We start from the raw sequence: 20,631 nt of genomic DNA on the forward strand, positions 1-20,631 counted from the left end.
TCTCATTGAGATTAGGTCCAAGGGTTACTTTCAGATGACTGATTTAATGTTTCCTTTGTCCTAGAAGACTAATTATCAGCAATGGCTTCAGCATCTTATGAGTGGCAAGGTGAGAAGGTGTGGGCCCTTTTACGTAGAAACTGACTAATGGACAAATAAATTAGATATGACTGCTTTGTCAAAGCTGATAAGCAAGGCCCTGTATATGGTAAGTGCCAAGTCCTGGTTCTTACTATGTAACATTTAATCTTTTAGGTTAAGTGTTGGAAGAGAAAGCAATTATATTGATATTCTTCGGAGAAATTAATTTACAGATCATTATTGTTTAGTTGCAAGCTCTTTGATGCTATATTAGACATCTTATCAGCCATCAAGCTCCTAAAGCTTTATTACATAACATTTAGCAGCATTTTTTTCTCTAAATTACTACTTACTTCTAACACATCCCCATATTTTTAAAAACATATTCTCATGTACCAGACCCCTGTATATAACCTGATACTCTCCAGTGTGATAGATTTCCTGCAATATTTTTTTCCTAGAATTTACAAATGATTTTGACAAAGTAAAAAAAATTATACCTTAGAGCCCATCCTGTTGGGATGTTCTCCATTTCACATATAACTGAAACTTTAATGATAAAGAAAAACTTTGGTCATGGGTTGAACTGTGTCCAGCTCCCAAATTATTATATTGAAATTCTAACCTTAGAACTTCAGAATGTGAACTTATTTGGAGATAGAGTCTTTACAAAGGTAACCAAGTTAAAATAAGGTGGGCCCTAATCCAACTTACTAATGTCCTTATAAAGGGCTTCCCAGGTGGAGATAGGGTAAAGAGTCCACTTGCCAATGCAGGAGATGCATCCCCTGGGGAAGGAAATGGCAACTCGCTCCAGTGTTCTTACCTGGAAAATGTCATGGACAGAGGAGCCTGGCAGGCTACAGTCCATGAGCTGCAAAGAGTCAGACACAACTGAGTGACTGAGCACACACACAATGTCCTTCTAAGAAGGGAAAATTTGGACAGATAAATACAGAGGGAAGATACAGGGAGAAGATGGCCATCCATAAGCACAGAAGAGAGGCCTGGAACAGACCCTTTCCTTGCAGCCCTTAGGAGGAACCAACTTTGCTGATCCCTTCCTCTGAAACTTTTAGCTTCCAGAACTGTGAGGCAATACAAATTCATTGCTTAAGCCGCTCAGTTTGTGGTAGTTGGTTATGGCAGCCCTAAGAAACCGATACAATTCCATTTCCATGAAAATCAAAGATAGTTTCTGGAAGCTTTTCTTACTTCTCACCCAGAGATGAATTAGAAATTCTATAATCTACCTCCATGAATTAAGTGCCATAGATGTCTTTAATCATGGCAAACTAAGATCATGGCATCCAGTCCCATCACTTCATGGCAAATAGTTGGGGAAACAATGGAAACAGTGACAGACTTTATTTTCTTGGGCTCCAAATTCACTGCAGATGGTGACTGCAGCCATGAGATTAAAAGACACTTGCTCCCAGAAAAACAGCTATGACCAACCTGCTGCTGCTACTGCTGCTAAGTCGCTTCAGTCGTGTCCGACTCTGTGCGACTCCATAGACGGCAGCCCACCAAGCTCCCCCATTAGACAGCATATTAAAAAGCAGAGACATTACTTTGCCAACAAAGGTCCGTCTAGTCAAAGGTATGGTTTTTCCAGTAGTCATGTATGGCGGTGAGAGTTGGACTATACAGAAAGCTGAGTGCCAAAGAATTGATGCTTTTAAACTGTGGTGTTGAAAAGACTCTTGAGAGTCCCTTGGACTGCAAGGAGATCCAACCAGTCAATCCTAAAGAAAACCAGTCCTGAATGTTCACTAGAAGGATTGATGCTGAAGCTGAAACTTCAATGCTTTGGCCACGTGATGTGAAGAACTGACTCACTGGAAAAGACCCTGATGCTGGGAAAGATTGAAGGCAGGAGGAGAAGGGGACAACAGAGGATGAGATGGTTAGATGGCATCACCGACTTGATGAACATGAGTTTGAGCAAGCTCCAGGAGTGGAAGCCTGGCGTGCTGTAGTCCATGGGGTTGCAAAGAGTCAGACACGACTGAGCGACTACACTGAACTGACTAATGTCTTTGATATCTCTTAACTCCTTAAGCCTTACAATTCCGCTAAACATATTCTTCAGTAAAACACTAATACTTCCCTGGTGGCTCAAACCGTAAAGCGTCTGCCCACAACGTGGGAAACCCGGGTTCAATCCCTGGGTCGGGAAGATCTCCTGGAGAAGGAAATGGCAACCTACTCCAGTATTCTTGCCTGGAAAATGCCATGGATGGTAGAACCTGGTAGGCTACAGTCCATGGGGTCGCAAAGAGTCGGACACGACTGAGCAACTTCACTCTCACTTTCAATATATTCATTCAGCTTTTCTTGTTATTACAAGGATATTAAAAAAATCATTTACATCTAACAGCATAAAAATACTAACCCAATCATCAAAATAGAATCCAGTTTCAAGTTCTGTGCTCAAATCTAGTTTGTACCAAGACTGACCAAACAAAAACATTGTTTCACTACCTGTGTTAGAGTATTTTAATTCATTAATGCCTTGCGTTCTAGTTCTTCTTCACTTTTATGGGTTGCCATGTCGGCACTATTTAAAGCAGTGAAAAATGGACACTAAGATTTTCTTTAAATTCTTTCTCATTATCAATGCCCTCTCTGTTTAACCGAGTATTGTTATTATAATTACACTTCATCTGCCCTCCCCAAACCCTTTTGTTTTTATTGATCCATTAAACATATATTATTGACATATGTTTACTACATATTATACTATTATGTACCAGACACTCAAGCAAAGCTCTGAATAAGACAGACAAAATCTCTGGGCTCAGGGAGTTTATATTCTAGGTTTCAGAGAAGCTATAAGAGACTCTAAAGAAAGTTCATTTTTAATGTCTTTACTTTCATTCTACTCCATTGTTTTGTAGCTTAGCTTTACTTGAATCTTTTTAACTACTCTAGAAGCTACATACTCAGTTTTCTTTCTTACACTTTTTTCCCCCCACAAATAACCCAAATTAGTACTTGTCTAGAAAGATTTAGGCTTCAAAGGATATTCAATTTTCAGAAAAAGCAATCTATAGAAAATATATTTATGACTAGAAAACGTTGAAAATACATATTTTTACATATCGAACAATTTGACTTTTTTTCCTTCTCAGAATATTTTAAAGTTGGTTCCACAAAAATTTGAGTCTTAAAATGTTTTAACTATTTGGGGGCCCTTTTTACCTTGCTGTTTCTAGAAACTAATATCTTGGAGCTGTTAGGATCTTTGATACTGGCTGATTTCACTCTACCAGACTCGGAGGTGGCAAGATATTCCTGAAGCCACTGAATGAGAAGAACACAGGTTCCCTGTTTCCTGTGGAACACGAGTCTAGGGGTATTTTCTGTCAAGCTTTCCTCTCTTTGGCCTTGATATGAGCCTATCTTTCAGAGACAGGAGAGAAAGAGACGGAGGAAGGTGGAGGGAGAAAAGGAAAAAGAGAAAAGAAGAGGAGGGCTAGAGGAAGAGAAAAAGAAAAGAACCTTATGACTAGTCATCCCCCAAACAAAGGCATTTTGGGTGACTGCCCTGACTTAGGAGGACAAAAGAGACCAAGGTGACCCCCGTGCTGTAAAAATAGCTCAGCGGACTCTTCCCAGAAAAATGTCACAGCAGGCTCTGGAAAGCAATTAGAGTAATATTTTGGCATCTTGCATCACCAGGGGAAGATTCTCCTGCCGTCCTAGTTACAGCCTTGATTTTCATTTCTCTTTGTTGTAAATACTTATGAAATCATTTCAGAATGCTGCGAAGAAATAGGTGTGAGAGAAAACAAACACTAATAGTAATCCTGTCCGCAAATGCCGGAGCCGCTGCAGAAGGAAGCCAAGGCAGCACCTAGCCCCGCTGGCTGTCTGCTCTCGCCATTGCCCTCCTCGTGCCTCCTTCTTCTCTTCCTCCTACACAGAAGCTTTCAAAATTTGCCAGCTCACTGTGTAGGCTGCCAGAGGAAGTTGGCTAATGGCTGGGGCCACCTGCCCTTGACCAAGGATCTGGGGAGGTGTCTGGCAGATGACTTTCTTGTTCCCAGCTCTGGCGGATGCATTGAGTCTAAGGACCTGGGCAGCCTGCTTTTCTGCTAGGAAGGGTTGGACTTCTGAAGGATGGGACTCTCCAGAGAAGTAGTGGCCACTGCTCCAGTTAAAGCCCTTTGAGAAACTGTATGCCCTGTGAACTTAGCCTTCTTCAACTCCATGCAAGGGATATACATCCTTACCCCATCATTGGTGAAGATTCTATGCTCCAAGCTAGGAACCAAGGTTCTAGTTAGCAGGTAGGAAACAGCATCCCATGTAAGCCAGGAGGCTTCTCCTTATCTGCCAGTGTTAAGAACATTGACTTCAGGAATTTCCTGGTGGTCCAATGGTTAAGACTGAGCATTTTCACTGTTGTGGCCTGGGGTTCAATCCCTGGTCAGGTAACTAAGATCCCACAAGCTTCGAGGCACGGCCAGGGCGGGGGCGGGGGTGGGGGGAGTATTGCTTAACTGTTTGGATTATCTAGTGTGCATAAAAATACATCACACTTTAAAAAAGATAACATCATGATATTTCCTTTAATAAAAACTATCTTTAGCTTCACTTAAATTACTGATTAAGCTTTTCTATCCATTCAGTTCCTATCAGTTCTTCCCCTTACACTTCTAAAACTATCTTTAGCATCACTTAAATTACTGATTAAGCTTTTCTATCCATTCAGTTCTTATCAGTTCTTCCCCTTACACTTCTATAATCAGAAATCTCCAAATGAGGGCATGTGTTTCAGTGACTCGCCATGCTGTTTTAGATTTGCTTTATCTTGTTAAGCATTTATAGATCATAAGATATGGGTGCACTCAGAATGTCTCTTACAACAGTTTATGTGTACTTGTTCTCCAAAAAGTGGAACTTTTAAGGAACTCACTTTCCTTTCACAAGATTTTCTAAGCATTGTGGCAGAATGAGAGCCTAACTATCCAGGGCTTTCTTGAGAACTGCCAAAGTGACAAATATCTGCTACTCCTTACCTGTGTACTGTGCTACTGAAGAGTCATCCCCCAGCACAACCAAACCTAACCAGTCCCTGCTCCAGTCCAAACCCCCTAAGACTCACTGTGCAAAGCAGGAAAGACCTCTTGACTTCAAAGTTCTCTTCACACTAAGGGGCTCCTAAGATCACTTTGAAAAATGAGGAAAAACCATAATAACTGGGAAGGTGCTTTAAGGATTCTAGGTAAGAGAATATACAATGCATAACATATAGTGTTGAAGTCAGTGATTTATATTAATATAAAATCAAAAGAGAGTAATGAATCATGACTGTGTCTGTCTTGTTTGTCCTGACAAGGAAATCATTACAGAAAAGAAGTTGTGGTGTGAGCACTGATCATAAAATGAGCTGAGTTCAAGGTTCCTTGCCAGCTGCTAAGTGTAGTGACAACTTGTCTTTGAGTTGGATTTAAGTTATTTTTCAAAGTCCTCACATATAATATCCACATCTAAACACAGAACTAAAATGCATTACCTTCCTAAGCCATTCATCTATCTCAAGACAGAAACAGGAGGACAAGGCAACCACTTAGGGATCACTTAATACAAGGATTCATTGATTTACTTGATTCATACGTTCATTTAACAAATATGGTTTGACTAGTTAGAAATATAGAAGTGGTTGAGATGGCAAAGAATCTGCCTGCAATGCAGGAGACCCAGATTTGATTCCTAGGTTGGGAAGATCCTCTGTAGAAGGGAATGGCTACCTACTCCATTATTCTTGCCTGGAGAGGTCCATGGACAGAGGAGCCTGATGGGCTACAGTCCACTGGGTCATGAAGAGTCAGACATGACTGAGTAACTAACACACGCACACACAGGAGGGGATACAGAGAACAAGGTAATGGGTTCTCTATCCTTAAGGACCTTCCTGCCCTATGGGAGCTCCAGGTGGGTCCTGGGTTACAGCACAGGGTGACTGCAGTTGTGTTCTATGCCCTCGAGTGCACACAGGGGTGACTCAAATGGCTCAGACTTTAGCTACTTCTGAAGACAGTACAGTAGAAGCCATTGAAATCTCCACTGTGGTTTCAGGAAAGTGAAAGCGAAGTCGCTCAGTCGTGTCCGACTCTTTGTGACCCTATGGACTGCAGCCTACCAGGCTTCTCCGTTCATGGGATTTTCCAGGCAAGAGTACCGGAGTGGGTTGCCTTTTCCTTCTCCAGGGGATCTTCACGACCCAGGGATCGAACCCAGGTCTCCCTCATTGCGGGCAGACGCTTTACCCTCTGAGCCACCAGGAGTTCAAGAAGTATAATTAAATATATTTTGGATAAATCCAAGACAGACTTCTGATTCCTACTGTCTTCCAGTGGAAGGTCATTCCAGGAGTCCAGTGGGAGATGTCATTCACCACAGCTGTGATCACAACGATCTCCCCACTTCCCTCCACCCCACATAATCCTCTCTGGATGGAATTTACATCCCTACAGAGGTGATTGCCTCACTGTCATTTACTGCAGTGGCTTCAATGGAAATACTGGTGGTGCTAAAGCTGACTGCCTGAATTTGGATTCTGGCTATACCTCTTTCTAGCACCATGACCTTGGACTGCTTACTCCTCTGATTCAGCTTCTTTGGTTGTGAAATGGAAATAATGGAGTGATTGTGACAATTATACCAGTAAAGTGTTATACTAGCGAGGCTTGACCCTTAGGAAACATTCAGTAAACGCTAGCCCCCTGAGAAGACGTAAAGAGCTTTCCATAAGAAAATGACTTTTATTATCATTCCAGTTCAGCTGCTTTCAGGAGTTGAAGGACACAGAAGCCTGGCATGCTGCAGTCCATGGAGTCAAAAAGGGTCAGACATGACTTAGCGACTGAACAGCAACAAATAGAACAGTCAAGGGAAGTAAAATATAAAGGGATGAAGTTTTAGAAACAGTGGTGTAGAATAACCACTTCAGAGGAGGTTGATCTCATGTCTCTGCTTCACTAGAAGAAACATAATAACTAGCCTGAAACCCTTTGCTTTATTCCCCATCATTTTTAGAGAAAGGAGGAAGCTAGGGCCATCAGACCTCTTCAAGTCTCTTTCGACCACACTGGATTGTCTAACATCACAGATAGGATGTGCAGTGGTGAAGGATACAGACTTTGCAGCCATATGCTTTGATCCAACCCCTGACTCTCCCACAAACTAGCTGTATGATGTAGGATTACTCCCTCTACCTCAGCCCATGACACTTCTTCATCTACCATATTGGGATAACAATAGTATCTCCCATAGACTTTTCATGTTTGAGAAATTAAATGTGTAACATACTTCGGCCTCTTAGAGCAGTGATCAACAATATTAGGGCTGTGTAAGTATGGTGGTGGTCAGTCTCTCAGTCGTGTCTGACTCTTTGTGACCCCATGAACTGTAACCTACCAAGCTCCTCTTTCCATGGGATTTTTCAAACAAGAATACTCAAGTGGGTTACCATTTCTTACTCCAGAGGATCTTCCTGACCTAGGGATCAAATTCTGGTCTCCTGCATCTTCGGCATTGAACTCGAATTCTTTACCGCTGAGCCACTGGGGTAAGCATAAGTGATGGTCATTATAAAACATTGTCATTAGTAAAGAATAATGCAAGATTGATTGTTCAAATGCACAAAATCATGATATACTGAGTCAAAACAAGTTCAAAAGAAGTGTCTTGTCAAAATTGGTGGTCACGAAGCAGTTAGTACTAGGAAGATGAACTAGATTTTGTCCCTACTATATTTCTTAAAGAATGAATGAATGAGGCCTGAAGCACTGAACCAGTTTGAGAGCATAAAAAAAAGAAAAAAAGACACTTGATCTGGAAGTGAAAAGCCTACCTGTGAGGAGTGGCTTAGCCCCATTTTAGTTGAGTAAGTGATTGACCTGTCAAGCACTGTTTCTACATCTTTAAAATAGGTAGGTCAATTAAAGAGTTTCTAAGGTGCGTATTCCAAATCCAAAATTCCATCCTGCCTAGTTATCCTCTGAAATGTTATGAAAGATAATGTGATTCTGTCTTTAGAAGTCTTAAAAAGATCCTGATGCTGGGAAGGATTGAAGGCAGGAGGAGAAGGGGATGACAGAGGATGAGACGGTTAGATGGCATTACCGACTTGATGAACATGAGTTTGAGCAAGTTCCGGGAGTTGATGAAGGACAAGGAATCCTGGCTTGCTGAAGTCTGTGGGGTCACAGTCAGACATGACTGAGCGACTGAACTGAACTGATTTACATACCTAAGGAATTTCCAAAATGGGTTATCAAGTTGAAGATAATATCATTTTTGGTGTTTTCTGAGTCATAACGCAGGCTTTCCTGATGGCGCAGATGGTAAAGTATCTGCCTGCAACGCAGGAAACCCAGGTTCAATCTCTGGGTTGGGAAGATCCCCTAAAGAAGGGAATGGCTACCCACTCCAATATTCTTGCCTGGAGAATTAGGTAGACAAAGGAGCCTGGCAGGCTACAGTCCATGCAAGAATCTGAACCATGAACAAATCTTTAAATCCATGAAAATGGATTATCTTTAGCAAACCCTATACCTTTTAAAGCTCTTAGATTTTGACAATAAAACTGATAAGGACATTTTTCCATTTATCTTAAATGAATTTTTCAGAGATTCTAAGAGTAAAGAATAATCCATAGGCATTTAATGTTAACTTATCATTAACACATACCGAATGGAAGTAGAATTCTTACCGAGTTTAGCTTAGCTATTCTCAACTAAATGAAATTAAGCTGATTTAGTTGAGCTTTTAAGACATGGCAGTGGCAAGCATAAATCCAAAGGATTTGGGGGAACTAGCACCAGGACTGCCTTTCTTTAGATTGTGTTCCTTGAGGCTGGGTTCCCCAGAGCTGCCTCAGTCATGACTGAGGGTTGGAAAGAAGCTTCGAGAGAGTCAGCTGAAGACTAGTTCCCTTTGTAGGTTTTATAAATTGCATAATGGCATAAAATTTTTACTTGGGGAGAAAAAAAGATTCTGTTATGGAAGAAAAAAGGGGGTGGGAATGTGATTCAAAAACAGAAAGTCTGGATTAAGAATATGGGCTTTGGGTCAAGGAAAATCAAAAATTTGGCTCTGCTACTTTTTAGTTAAGTGATATTGGGTTGGTTGTTTAATCTCTCTTAAGCCATGCTTTGCACATTTAATGTTTTCTTACTTCACAGGATGACTCTGAGGATTTCATGAGCTAATACGTATAAAGCACTTGACCCATAACTTCTAGAACATAGCAAGCTCTCAATAAATGGTGCTACACTTATTCTTCTAAATGAATCACAGGGTGGATCATTCTGCCTTCCCTTTTGGTGACCTTCTTAGGCTTCTTGTGAAATATCTCAGAGGCGTAGGAAGCACTAGTTAAGCTTTCTGCCATCAAAATTTGGGTCCAAACCTCCATGTTTTTAGTAAGCCCTAAAAAACCCATGTTTTTAGTAAGCCCTAAAAAATCTATGGGTTTTTTCCAAGATCTATTCATGGTTTAATGTGGGCATTGGACAAAGGTTCATTTTGTAAGACTGTCTAAGTAGGTTAAAAATAAAATATGCAGAAATCTGTGGAACTTCAACAATAGAATATAAGAAAAATGGATTATTCTTAGCTGAGAACAAAGGCATTCTAGTATATAAATATGCATACAGATGCATAGAGAAGATCTGGGAAAGATAGATGTCAACATTTACCTCTAGATAAGAAAGGCAGAGGGATTTACCTGGGTATTATCTTAATGTTTTACGCATTTATTTACATATCAGCTGTGTACTTAAAGACCCCAAACAAACAAAGGAATAAAAAAGCAAAACCTATAGCAAAGTCATGGTACAGACTGAAATGAACTTTCAGAAATGATAATGTATGGACAAGAATCAAAGACTTTATCCCTTAGGGCCCTCCGTGATTTGACACAAAGGCATATTCTGCTGTTTTGTCCTTGAAGAGTAAGAACATCGAGAGGGGAGGTTTCTGATACTATCTCCAGAAAATGATAGATCCAGATTCAAAGGTAGATGAAGCTGCGGGGTTGGATGGGTGTGTGCATGCTAAATCGCTTCAGTCATGTCTGACTCTTTGGGACCCCATGGACTGTAGCCCACCAGCCTCCTCTGTCCATGGGATTCTCCAGGCAAAAATACTGGAGTGGGTTGCCAGGCTCTCCTCCAGGAGATCTTCCTGACGGAGGGATAGAACCCACGTCTCTTAGGTCTCCTACATATCTTGGTTTCATGTTCTTTCTCTCTGCAAGCACTCAGGTTAGACATCAGTACCCTGGCTAGTTCTTTGCAAAATGCAAGGTCTACAGAGGCAGCAACTGAAGGCTACTGTTAAATTCTGCTTTTAAGCAAAAAAGAAACTAGATAGTAAATTAACAGTTATTATAGCACATTTTGATAGCAAAGAAAATAAGAGAAAACTTAAAATCTACTTGACAGTTACTCAGTTGATTAAATATATCTGATTGAGAAGTATTAAAGTAAATAAATAAACACAAACCAAAAACCAACCAACCAAAAAAAATCACCGTCACTGTCCCCTTAGTACCACCAATCAATTAATTAAATGAGAGTAAAGAGTTTAATTCATTCATTTAGTTAATTAATTAAATGAGAGTAAAGAGTTTAAATACTGAGTTATGAGCTATGGCATTTTTTATTTATTATCAAAACACTTGTTTACTGTGTTGGAAATTGTTTTTTACAAAGTGCTCTTTCCTTGGAAAGAAATATCTTGGCTACAGGGAAAAATGAAGAAACATGGTGGACTCTGAGAAGTGGCACTGCCTTGCTCCAATTCAACTTGAGTCTCCTCCAGCGGGAGACCTCCTTGCCAGGTGCTGAGGCCTCAGGTGCTGAGGCCTCCGGTGCAGAAGCCAGGACAACGTGGGTTTTGCTTTGGTTTTAATGAATATGTTTTGACCCATGGACTTTAGGGAAGGTTTAGCTCGACTGATGGGAATTCAGTCACAGGTGTGTGGGAAACTGTGTTGGCCCTCTGACCTGGACTGACATGCTGTTCCCAGCCCTGCCTTCCCAGCTTGCCCACTTGGTGCAGGACATAGTCCAGCCCAGTGTGTAGTTCACTGTGTTCTGTTGGTGGTTTAAGTGAAGGGCTGTGTTTCCGGAGCAGCACATGGAAGACCTGAATGAAGGAACCGGGAATGAATGAAGAGAATCATTTTGATGGAATTGCCCTAGGGTATCAAATAGACCAGGGCAGCTGGGGGCTGGAGGAAGCTGCTGTTGCTTAAGAAACTCTCCACAAGAATGTCAGTCATCAGTTGCTTAACAATCATTCATTTCTTACCTCTCACTTATGTATAAATTTGCAGATTTACGCAGACCACCAGTGGGACCATTACAATGAACTGAGTTTACTGTGAAACACAAGGAAAGCCCCCTCCCTTTTCTTTGCTCATTTACAAGCAATGTATCATTAACGTCCTGAACAGAAGAACAAGAATTTAAGAAATAAAAGTATACAGCAGCATAACCCCATATTATCACTTGAATTCACACTGCCCATGAAAAGAAAGGCGGTTGTACCAAGTAAAATTGAGGCAACCTGAAATAGAGGATTTAAAATGCTGGACTCCATCAGTTCTCTGAAAGGTCATTCTAGTCCTTTGCTATTTTTACCATAGATAAGGACTCAGCAAGTTATTGGCCAGATGAATCTGGGAAGCTAGAAGCTGATGCTTCTGAGGCAGGAAGATGATAAAGCTGCACTTGAGACCAAGTGAATGAAAGGTGTGGGAAAAGTTGAAGCCTTCAAAGATAAGAGAGAGCGAGAGCGCACCACGGAATTAGTCCCCAACCAAATTAACTAGCCGATAACTGTACCCAGGCTAATTCTCTTTGAAACTGTTTGTAATCTTGTGGCTTTGGTTGGGAAATTCCCATTCCCAGCTCTAAACCATCCTTAGGACATCTCAGCCCAACCCCCTCCTCCCAAAGCAACTCTGCCTAGGTGCCCCCACCCTCAAATCTGCATCAAGGCAGGTCTATTTCCCAGCTGGACAACTGCGACCAGACACACACGACTTCCATTTGGGGCTTTGCCACCGAAACTCGGGCTTACCTCCGGCAAGCAATCAAAGGCATTTCAGACAAGAGCAGAAAACAAAAGAAGCAAACAAAACCTGTCCTTACCCGTTTCTTAAAAAATTGGAAGGCTGAGCATTTCTTGACTGGGAATCCATTCATGTCTTTGTTTACCATTTTCCACGGTGGGGACTTCACGGTTAACAGATCCAGGGTGGCCCCCACCTGGTCAATGCATCTGGTTCCCGACTTGCCTCCTGGACTAGTTGACGAAGACCGAGCGGGATGGAGAATCCAGCGCGGCTTAGGTTTTCACTCACACATTCTGCAGCACCGGCTACTGCAGCAACCTCTCCCCGCTCTCAGTTTCCACCGACAGTGGCTCTTCTCTTTCCATCACTGCTCCGAAAGGCAGGCATCACCGCAACAGGACCCCAGGATGCCCCGGATTCCGAGTAGAGGCTCTGGCTGCTGCCCAGCAGGAGAAGGGCACCCTCTGCGCGCCCCCAGCTACCTGGCTGCTCTGCGGCGTGTGCACTGGGAGAGTCGCTCTGCTCCAGGTGATGCGCTTGTGGAGGCTGCCGGAGAGGAGAGCTGTTTTTGATTGTGCAAGTTCCAGTGGGAGCTAGCTGTAGTTAAGCAGCTGAGAGAAGGAGTAAGAAAGAGCAGAAGCCAGAGGAAAGGGGGGGTGGGGGGAGGAAGGGGGAGGGAGAGCCGCGCCAGAAAAGCAGAGGGAGAGGGAAAGCAGTGCTGGAAGACACAGCGATTCATGAATATCTGAGCAGCGCGGATGGAGAGTAGGCATCAACGCAGGATGCACTGAAAAGCAGTTGACTCCCTTCGGGAGGTTTACTTTAATAGCTTTTTCCCCTTTTCTTTTTGTTGTTAGGATCCTTTAAATCAGATTTTCTTATAACATGCAGAATGTTTTAATTTTATGCTCATTGAAATTCTGTTGATACATATTCCTGCGGGCGGGGAGGGGACGGTTCTCAATGGAAATTTAATCAAATTTATTCCCGATCTGTCCAAATGTGGAGAAAAATAAAGTGTAACAATGGATGATCTCTCATTATGTAGAACCTTGCTAGTGTTCTCTTCCTACTTGTCATAATATAATAGGCAACTGTGAACATTAGTTTGTGTGTGTGTGTATGTGTGTATTTTCCACTAAAGGAATCTGTTTAAAAAAAGAACACAATGGGCATATATCCAAAGTGTCTTATGCAAAAAATACAAAGGGCATTACCAAAAAGTGTCACTGAATCCATTTAACAGAAAGGAGGACTCAAAATGAATAAGAGGGGAAAGCGTTTTCCCCCCATTAAGTGAAAATCTACCCTTCCTCATTTTTTACTCATGTTATTCTTTACAAATTAAATTCATTTTGAAGAGCCACGTAGTTTGTGTGTGGCCAATTTTTCCATGTTTACTTTTTCCTGTCGATATTTTATGGGGATTTTTAACAAAGTTGATAGCTAAATAGAGAGAGCAAAGAAAACAATCTTGGCATCCAATTGGGCACTGCTACATCAGTGTGTGGCTTTCTGCCAGTCAACTGACCTCATGGTGCCTCTCAGAAGGTGCCTCATCCATGAAATGGAGGCAGTCACTCCTTCGTTCATTCACTCATTTATTTACTTAGTCATTCACTTGTGTGCTGTGTCATTCCATGTATCTATTATATCCAAATGGAGCAAGTGTCCCCAGGATGTAGAGCCTTTTCAATGTCACCACAAAGGAATATAGTTAATAAATGAGGGAAAGGCACAATGTCTACTTGATAAAATGAATGGGCAGCTCATTAAAAGCGATATGCCTAACATTGTTAACATATTTATAAGACGGTCTGTGGCAAGGTTAACTGGGAAAGAGATGCACTGATTTCATTGAATTGGAATATACGTCTTTAGAGTTAGACCAGGTTTGGTGGGGAATAACAATGAAATCTTGTTAGCTAAATGCTTTGAGATTTCCAAAAGAAAATGTAACACAACCACATGATGGTATTATAACTGAAGAAAAATAAGTGCTTTATTTTGGAGATAAATGTTAAGTTGTGCAAGATGCAAGGAGTATATTATTTAAACTCCAGCAGTGATAGCTTTTGGGGGTTCTTCTAAAGAGTTCATTAAAACTCTGGTAGTTTGAAGAGAATTTTTTTTTTTTTTTTTTGTCCCCATTAGGCAGTTTGTAGGACCTCAGTTCCCCTACTAGGGACTAAACCCAGGCCATGGCAGTGAAAGCACAAAATCCTAACCGCTAAGCAACCAGGGAACTCCCCAAAGAGAATTTTTGAGGCAGGTAGGAATGTCCTTTATCATGATGATGGGGTGGATTATATGATTATGCATTTGTCAAAATTTATCAGACTTTATATATGAAGGAAGAAAATGTTACTCTATATAAATTACAGTTCAATAAACCTGATTAAAATAAATCATGGCCATTCAAATCCTTTCCTGTTTCTCATACTGCCCCTTCCTTAAAAGTATTTTAAGAGATAGTAATTGAATTTGAGTGATATGCAAAAGAAGGCCTCTCTAAGACCCTGTTGGAAGTGGGAACTAGGGACCTTGCCTTGATTCCACACTGATACAGCACACATACTGGTTTTAAGTGCACTGTACATTTATTTGGAGTGAAAAGGGAAGGTTGATAGAAACCATAGAGGAGGTGAGGATAAAGCTAAATCCTATCCCTCCTCACCACTATATGCCACCCCTTTGGAGCTGCTACACTGTCCTGAGTCTATGTTAGATCCTGTGGTAAGTCCTGTGAATGCAAATATCCTAATGAAGTCACAGCCCACTAAAGAAACACATATTGTTGAAAGAATGATATATTATTGTGTGTTAGAAATAACATATATTATGCAATATATACTGTTGTTTTTCAGTCACCAAGGCATGTCTGGCACTTTGTGACCCCATGGATTGCAGCATACCAGGCCTCCCTGTCCCTCACCATCTCTCAGAGTTTGGCCAAGTTCATGTCCATTGAATCAGTGATGCCATCCAACCATTTTATCCTCTGTTGCCATCTTCTCTTTCTGCCTTTATATTTTATATAATCAGAATGATATAAATTATATATGATTCTATATGTACAAGTGTTAACTTCACCTTGGTTTGGAGGGGTGGCTGAGTGGTTTAGAGAGGAAGGCCTGGGAAGTTTTCCTCAAAGTTAGTTCAGAACTTTAAAGAATAAGTAGAGGTTGGTCAGAGGTTGGTCTCTTTCTCCCTGGTCAGAAGGAGAAGCAAAGGGCAGGGGTTCTGACCAGATCAGGTAGCCCATTATTTGAGATGATATTTTGATCATCTGTAATAATAGATAATGTGTTTAACTGTACTGTGTTGGCTTCTCAGGGAAAAGCAAGCATCTCTCATCTATTACCTCTCTTTTCATAAATAAAACTGCCTGCAGGTAGGCTCAGAGTGACTGCTTTTTATAAATTTCTCCTTTGCCAAGCTCATTAGTATCTACAAAGGACCATAGACTACCTCTTATGGTAGAACAGAAAATAACTCCTGGACTCTTACAACATCTTGCTTACATATTAAACTTGTTTCAATTTAAGTAATTTATTTTCTTACTTTTTTTTTTTCATTGAACATGCTCATTCATTTCTGTAGCTTCAGCCTACACTATAGTGCCTGGACCATGCTAGGCATTCAATGAACGTTTTTTAAATGAATTGAAAAAAAAAACAAAAACACTGTGTAAAGCTAACATCAGTGACTCTGGCACCAGGCCGTTAGTAAGAATTGTTAAATATTTTTGAAATTCTTAAACCATAAAGTAAACTCCCGTCATTATTAATGTACTGAGCTCTAATTAGACCCAATGACCCTTAATTCTTCCCAGTTCTTTAAGATTCAATGACATTGAGACCCTGGGATGACACATCTTTTTTATTAAAAAACTCTCATGTTAAAAAGAATCTCTTAATCCTCTATTTGCTTTTTGGAATATATTTACTTTTCCTCTCAAGTATAATGTTTAGACTATAACACAAATAATAAAATAAAGCAAATAGGTAGGACTGACTACCAATATATAAAAGACATGGAGAGATTTGGAAGATCTGGTTACTAATCTCCCTTCCCTAATTGTATGACCTTAAATAAGTCCCTTCAATTCACTGAACATGTTTCTTCATCTGTAAAACAATAACAAAATGCATTATGTCTACCTCATAAGGCGTTAGAGAGACCTTAAATGCATCAATGCATATAAGTATCAATGCAAAAAATAAATTTCATTAATAGATAGTTGATTTACAATGTTATGTTAGTTTCAGGTGTACAGCAAAGTGATCCAGCTATGCATGTATATACATATTCTTTTTCATATTCCGTTGCATTATAGGCTATTGCAAGATACTGAATATAGTTCCCTGTGCTATACAGTAAGTCTCTATTGGTTATCCATTTTATATATAAAAGTATGTATATTCTGGGGAAGGCAATGGCACCCCAGTCCAGTACTCTTGCCTGGAAAATCCCATGGACGGAGGAGCCTGGTGGGCTGAAGTCCATGGGGTTGCTAGGAGTCGGACACGACTGAGCGACTTCACTTTCACTTTTCACTTTCATGCATTGGAGAAGGCAATGGCAACCCACTCCAGTGTTCTTGCCTGGAGAATCCCAGGGACGGCAGAGCCTGGTGGGCTGCCGTCTCTGGGGTCGCACAGAGTCGGACACGACTGATGGGACTTAGCAGTATGTATATTCTAATCCCAAACTCCTAATTTATCCTTCTCCTGCTTTCTCCTTTGGTAACCATCAGTTCATTTTCTATGTCTGTGAGTCTGTTTCTATTTTGTGTATAAGTACATTTCTATTATTTTTTTTTTAGATTTCACATATAATTGATATCATATGATATCTCTCTCTCTTTCTGACTTACTTTACTTAATATGTTAATTTCTAGGTCCATCCATGTTGCAGCAAAAGTATCAGATAATATGTATTAATAAAAAGGCCTTGTAAAATAATACCTAACTCGACATTTTTGGTTTTACTGAAGTAAGACAGGTATACTGCTGTAGTACTTTTTAGAAAGTTCGCCTTCCATAGATCAAATTGTTTTTGTGTCATAGGCTTAGTTACTAAATGGAATGTGAATTCTTTTTTTTCCCCCAAAGCAACCTGGAAAACATAAAAAATGATAAACAACAAAAGATCTGTCTAGTGACAAATGTCCCTAAGGAGAAAAGGACACAAATAGACCACATGATGAGAAATGTTTTACATTCCTATTTGACCCGGATGACTGGATCGTTTGCTTAAAACTCCAGCCATAGTGGTAGGTATGCAATTAGGAGTTAGGAGAGCCCACTGGGAATTATGGATTTATTTTTGTATGTAGGAAAGAATCTTTCTTTTAATTAGAATTCTTTGGTTTCACCAAATTAGTTTTCATTTAATTCGTGCATGTATCAAAGGATAAGTTACAAAAGAAAAATTAAGCCTTGAATATCAGTTCATGATATTTTTCTTTGAGAGAAAGAATTATGTACATAAGAAGAATCAATACCAGAATGGGTTCATGGAACTTTGCAGAATGGCATCCCTTTTGTAGATAAGAGACTAAGTAAGGCTAAAGTACTATAGCCTTAGAGTTGGTTTTCATTCTAACTATATTTACAAAAGAAAAAAAAAGGCATGCAATTCATAGATATACAGCTTCCTCACAGAGATAATATTTATCAACTATATTCCTCTAATTGGCAAAATGATCTAATTGGCAAATATATTTTCAATGTTATCTGATTTGACTATCTATTGAATGTCAAGTATATGCTAGTCATTCTAAGAAAAAGAACAATCTAATACAAAGACCTGTATTTGTCTTAGCAAATCTTACCTAACGATAATATTTAGTTCACATTTAAGGCACTTGACATTTTTTTTCATGGTATGGTTTTAGCCAGATCACCAAATAAACTGGACTTTTATTTATCTCTATTACCTGAAAGATTTTTAGATAGAATTGCAAAATTTAGTTCCTTAGTTCAAGAGACCCTGTAGCAACTGATTAAAAATTCAAGATACCTCCCTACATTTCTGTGTTATTTGCTTTTAACCTGGGCCTGCTCCCCTACACAGGAACCCACACACACATTGACCTCTCTTCCTTTGTTTTTTCTTTCATTGTTTCCACATAATAAAGATATCAAACATATTTATGACGTAGCCTTTTCTGAAGTGAGGGTGTTAAAAAAATTGGCTCCTCCTTGTGACAATGTGACAACATGTAGCCCAAGGGGACAAATCAATTTGTTAGTAATTGCTCATTTGAATATTAGTGATAATTCATTCAACATAAACAGTGAATTTGCAGCTCTGCCAGATTTCACATTTATGCATCTATTTCTGCTCCCTCACTTAAATCATACAAGGGATTTAAAACCTACAAAGCTTGTTTATTTTAAAGAAGATATATTCCTTTGAACTCCCTTTAGACTTGACGATCCTTATTACAGTGATCTCTTTTTTCCTGAGTCAGGATGCTTTCAACAGGCAGCAAGACTTTGCCATCGTAAAAGTCTCATTGATGGAAACCTGGAGAACATACAAATTCAGACTTCTGTGTGCACATACGTGTACCTACTCAGTGGGAATGAATAGAGCAGGTCAGGAGAGCATTCTATAAAGGTCATTATCATCTGTGAATTAGATTGCCTTCTGAATGACTTTGAGAAATGAATTAGAAACTCTAGATGGTAATGGATTTTATAACCTTATTATTGGATGCAATTTTGGGCAGTGGGGAATATTTTTAGCAATGTCTCTCCTTTTTCTCTCAACATTCAACCTTTAAGATCAAGTTCAATATGACTCCTAAAAATGAGGTCAGAAGTTGTATTTTCAATTTGATTTGTCCAAAAGATGTTCATTAACCATTTCTCTATGGAGAGCACAAATGAACACTGGCTTGGAGGGTTGCTCTTGTCATTCATCTCGCCATGCTCTGTATATGATGCAATAGGCTACTGGGATTGGTATTGACTGAGAAGATGCTAGAGGGAAATTAGCAGCCTATAACAGAGTTATGTTTTCTCCATTTTACAGGCACTATCTTTGGCTTTTTCTCTAAGAGGTCCATGCAGTGAAAAATTGAATCAGCTTCTCAGATAATTCAAATCAAAAGGGTAAGTGATCTGGGTAGAGATCCAATGGTGGGAGTGGCCCCGGAAGAGACAAAGAACCAGGAGCCTCATATCTTAGTATCCTAGAAGTTGCTGTGCCTTAGGGTGAATTGATCCCTGAATGGGATTGGCTTCAATTTGAAACTCTCTGAGTTTAACTGGGGTTTATCTCTTTTGTAAATTAATGCTTATTTAAATTGAACACAATTTCATCTAGTTTGGCTTATTTTGTTTTCAAGGGAAATCAGACATCATGTATATAATGTCAACTCGAAACTATTAGAGTGGGAATAATAAACATTGAAATGAATGGGGTCTCCCCTCCAGTTAATATGGTTTAGTAGAATTAGCATGGCTTTGTATAGATGGACTGGAATTCTGCCTCTGAAACTTACTAGTTATGTGATTCCAGGCAAGCTAAAAATAGACATAATACTACTTAATTGGTTGGTTGTGAATATTAAAGGAGATATACACATATGTGTACATATTTCTATATCTATGTGTTTATATCTGCCTATGACAGTTTTAAAACATGGTTGCTAAAACTTCAATTTGCTCTCATTGACAGGTTGGATCTGGTTGATGACCCCTCGCTTTGAATCTGATTAGGCTTGTGTCTTCTTTAATCAATGTAACACAGTGAAAGTGCTGTTATGTGACTTCTGAGTTTAGGTCATAAAAGGTCAAATTGCTTTATTTTGTTCATTGCAACTGTCTTACTTTGAGTCCTGAGCCACTGTGTAAGAGGTTTGTGGCCTAAAGACCACAATGTGAGGAACCTCAAGCTGCATGAAGAAGCCAGGAGTAGGTTCTCTGGTTGACGGCCTCAATTGAGCCCAGCTTTCAAGTCAACCCAGCCCAGGAACCAGACATAAGAGATAATGTTTCAGATAATTCCAGCCCTGAAGTATTTGAATCATCTCAGCTGTTTGAAATTTTTCAGCTGAGCTCTCAGGCTTTGTGGAGCAGAGATAGCATTTATGAGCATAACAAAATGCTATTCATCTCTGAGTATATACTTCATAGATTTTAGGTGCAATGCTTAGTGTTTGGACATTTACAAAGAATAGTATTTCATCACAGCCAGTTCCTAGACTTGTAGAGTGTAACATACTGCTGCAAAGGACCCTAGAGATCTTTCAGTCAAACCCTTCATGTATAGATGATAATAGGGAGGCCCAGAGAGAGACTGACTTGCCCCAAGTTAATCACAGTTAGTGACTTCCCCATTTGAATCTAGCCAGTCACAGGAATATATGAAATCTGTACAAAAGAGAAGAGAGGGAGTTCCTTGGTGGTCCAGTGGCTAAGACACCATGC

General features: G+C 40.0%; 1 protein-coding gene and 1 long non-coding RNA gene across 2 annotated transcripts in view; one reads left to right on the top strand and one right to left on the bottom strand.

Moving 5' to 3' along the window:
* SGK1 (serum/glucocorticoid regulated kinase 1) overlaps nucleotides 1-12,390 on the bottom strand; it is a 111,947-nt gene extending 99,557 nt beyond the window's left edge. Inside the window, exon 1 of the mRNA XM_070796204.1 lies at nucleotides 12,261-12,390. Within this exon, the coding sequence (XP_070652305.1) occupies nucleotides 12,261-12,329 (69 nt within the window). The 5' untranslated portion in view covers nucleotides 12,330-12,390. The remainder of the gene's footprint in view (nucleotides 1-12,260) is intronic.
* Nucleotides 12,391-12,625: 235 nt separating this feature from the next.
* On the top strand, nucleotides 12,626-20,005 carry LOC139184937 (uncharacterized). Its single transcript, XR_011568497.1, has 3 exons — nucleotides 12,626-12,712; nucleotides 19,232-19,311; nucleotides 19,880-20,005. It is a non-coding gene; the product is annotated as an uncharacterized lncRNA (long non-coding RNA).
* Nucleotides 20,006-20,631: the final 626 nt, after the last annotated feature.

This window comes from Bos indicus, chromosome 9, assembly GCF_029378745.1.
Source record: "Bos indicus isolate NIAB-ARS_2022 breed Sahiwal x Tharparkar chromosome 9, NIAB-ARS_B.indTharparkar_mat_pri_1.0, whole genome shotgun sequence".
Taxonomy (NCBI): Eukaryota; Metazoa; Chordata; class Mammalia; order Artiodactyla; family Bovidae; genus Bos; species Bos indicus.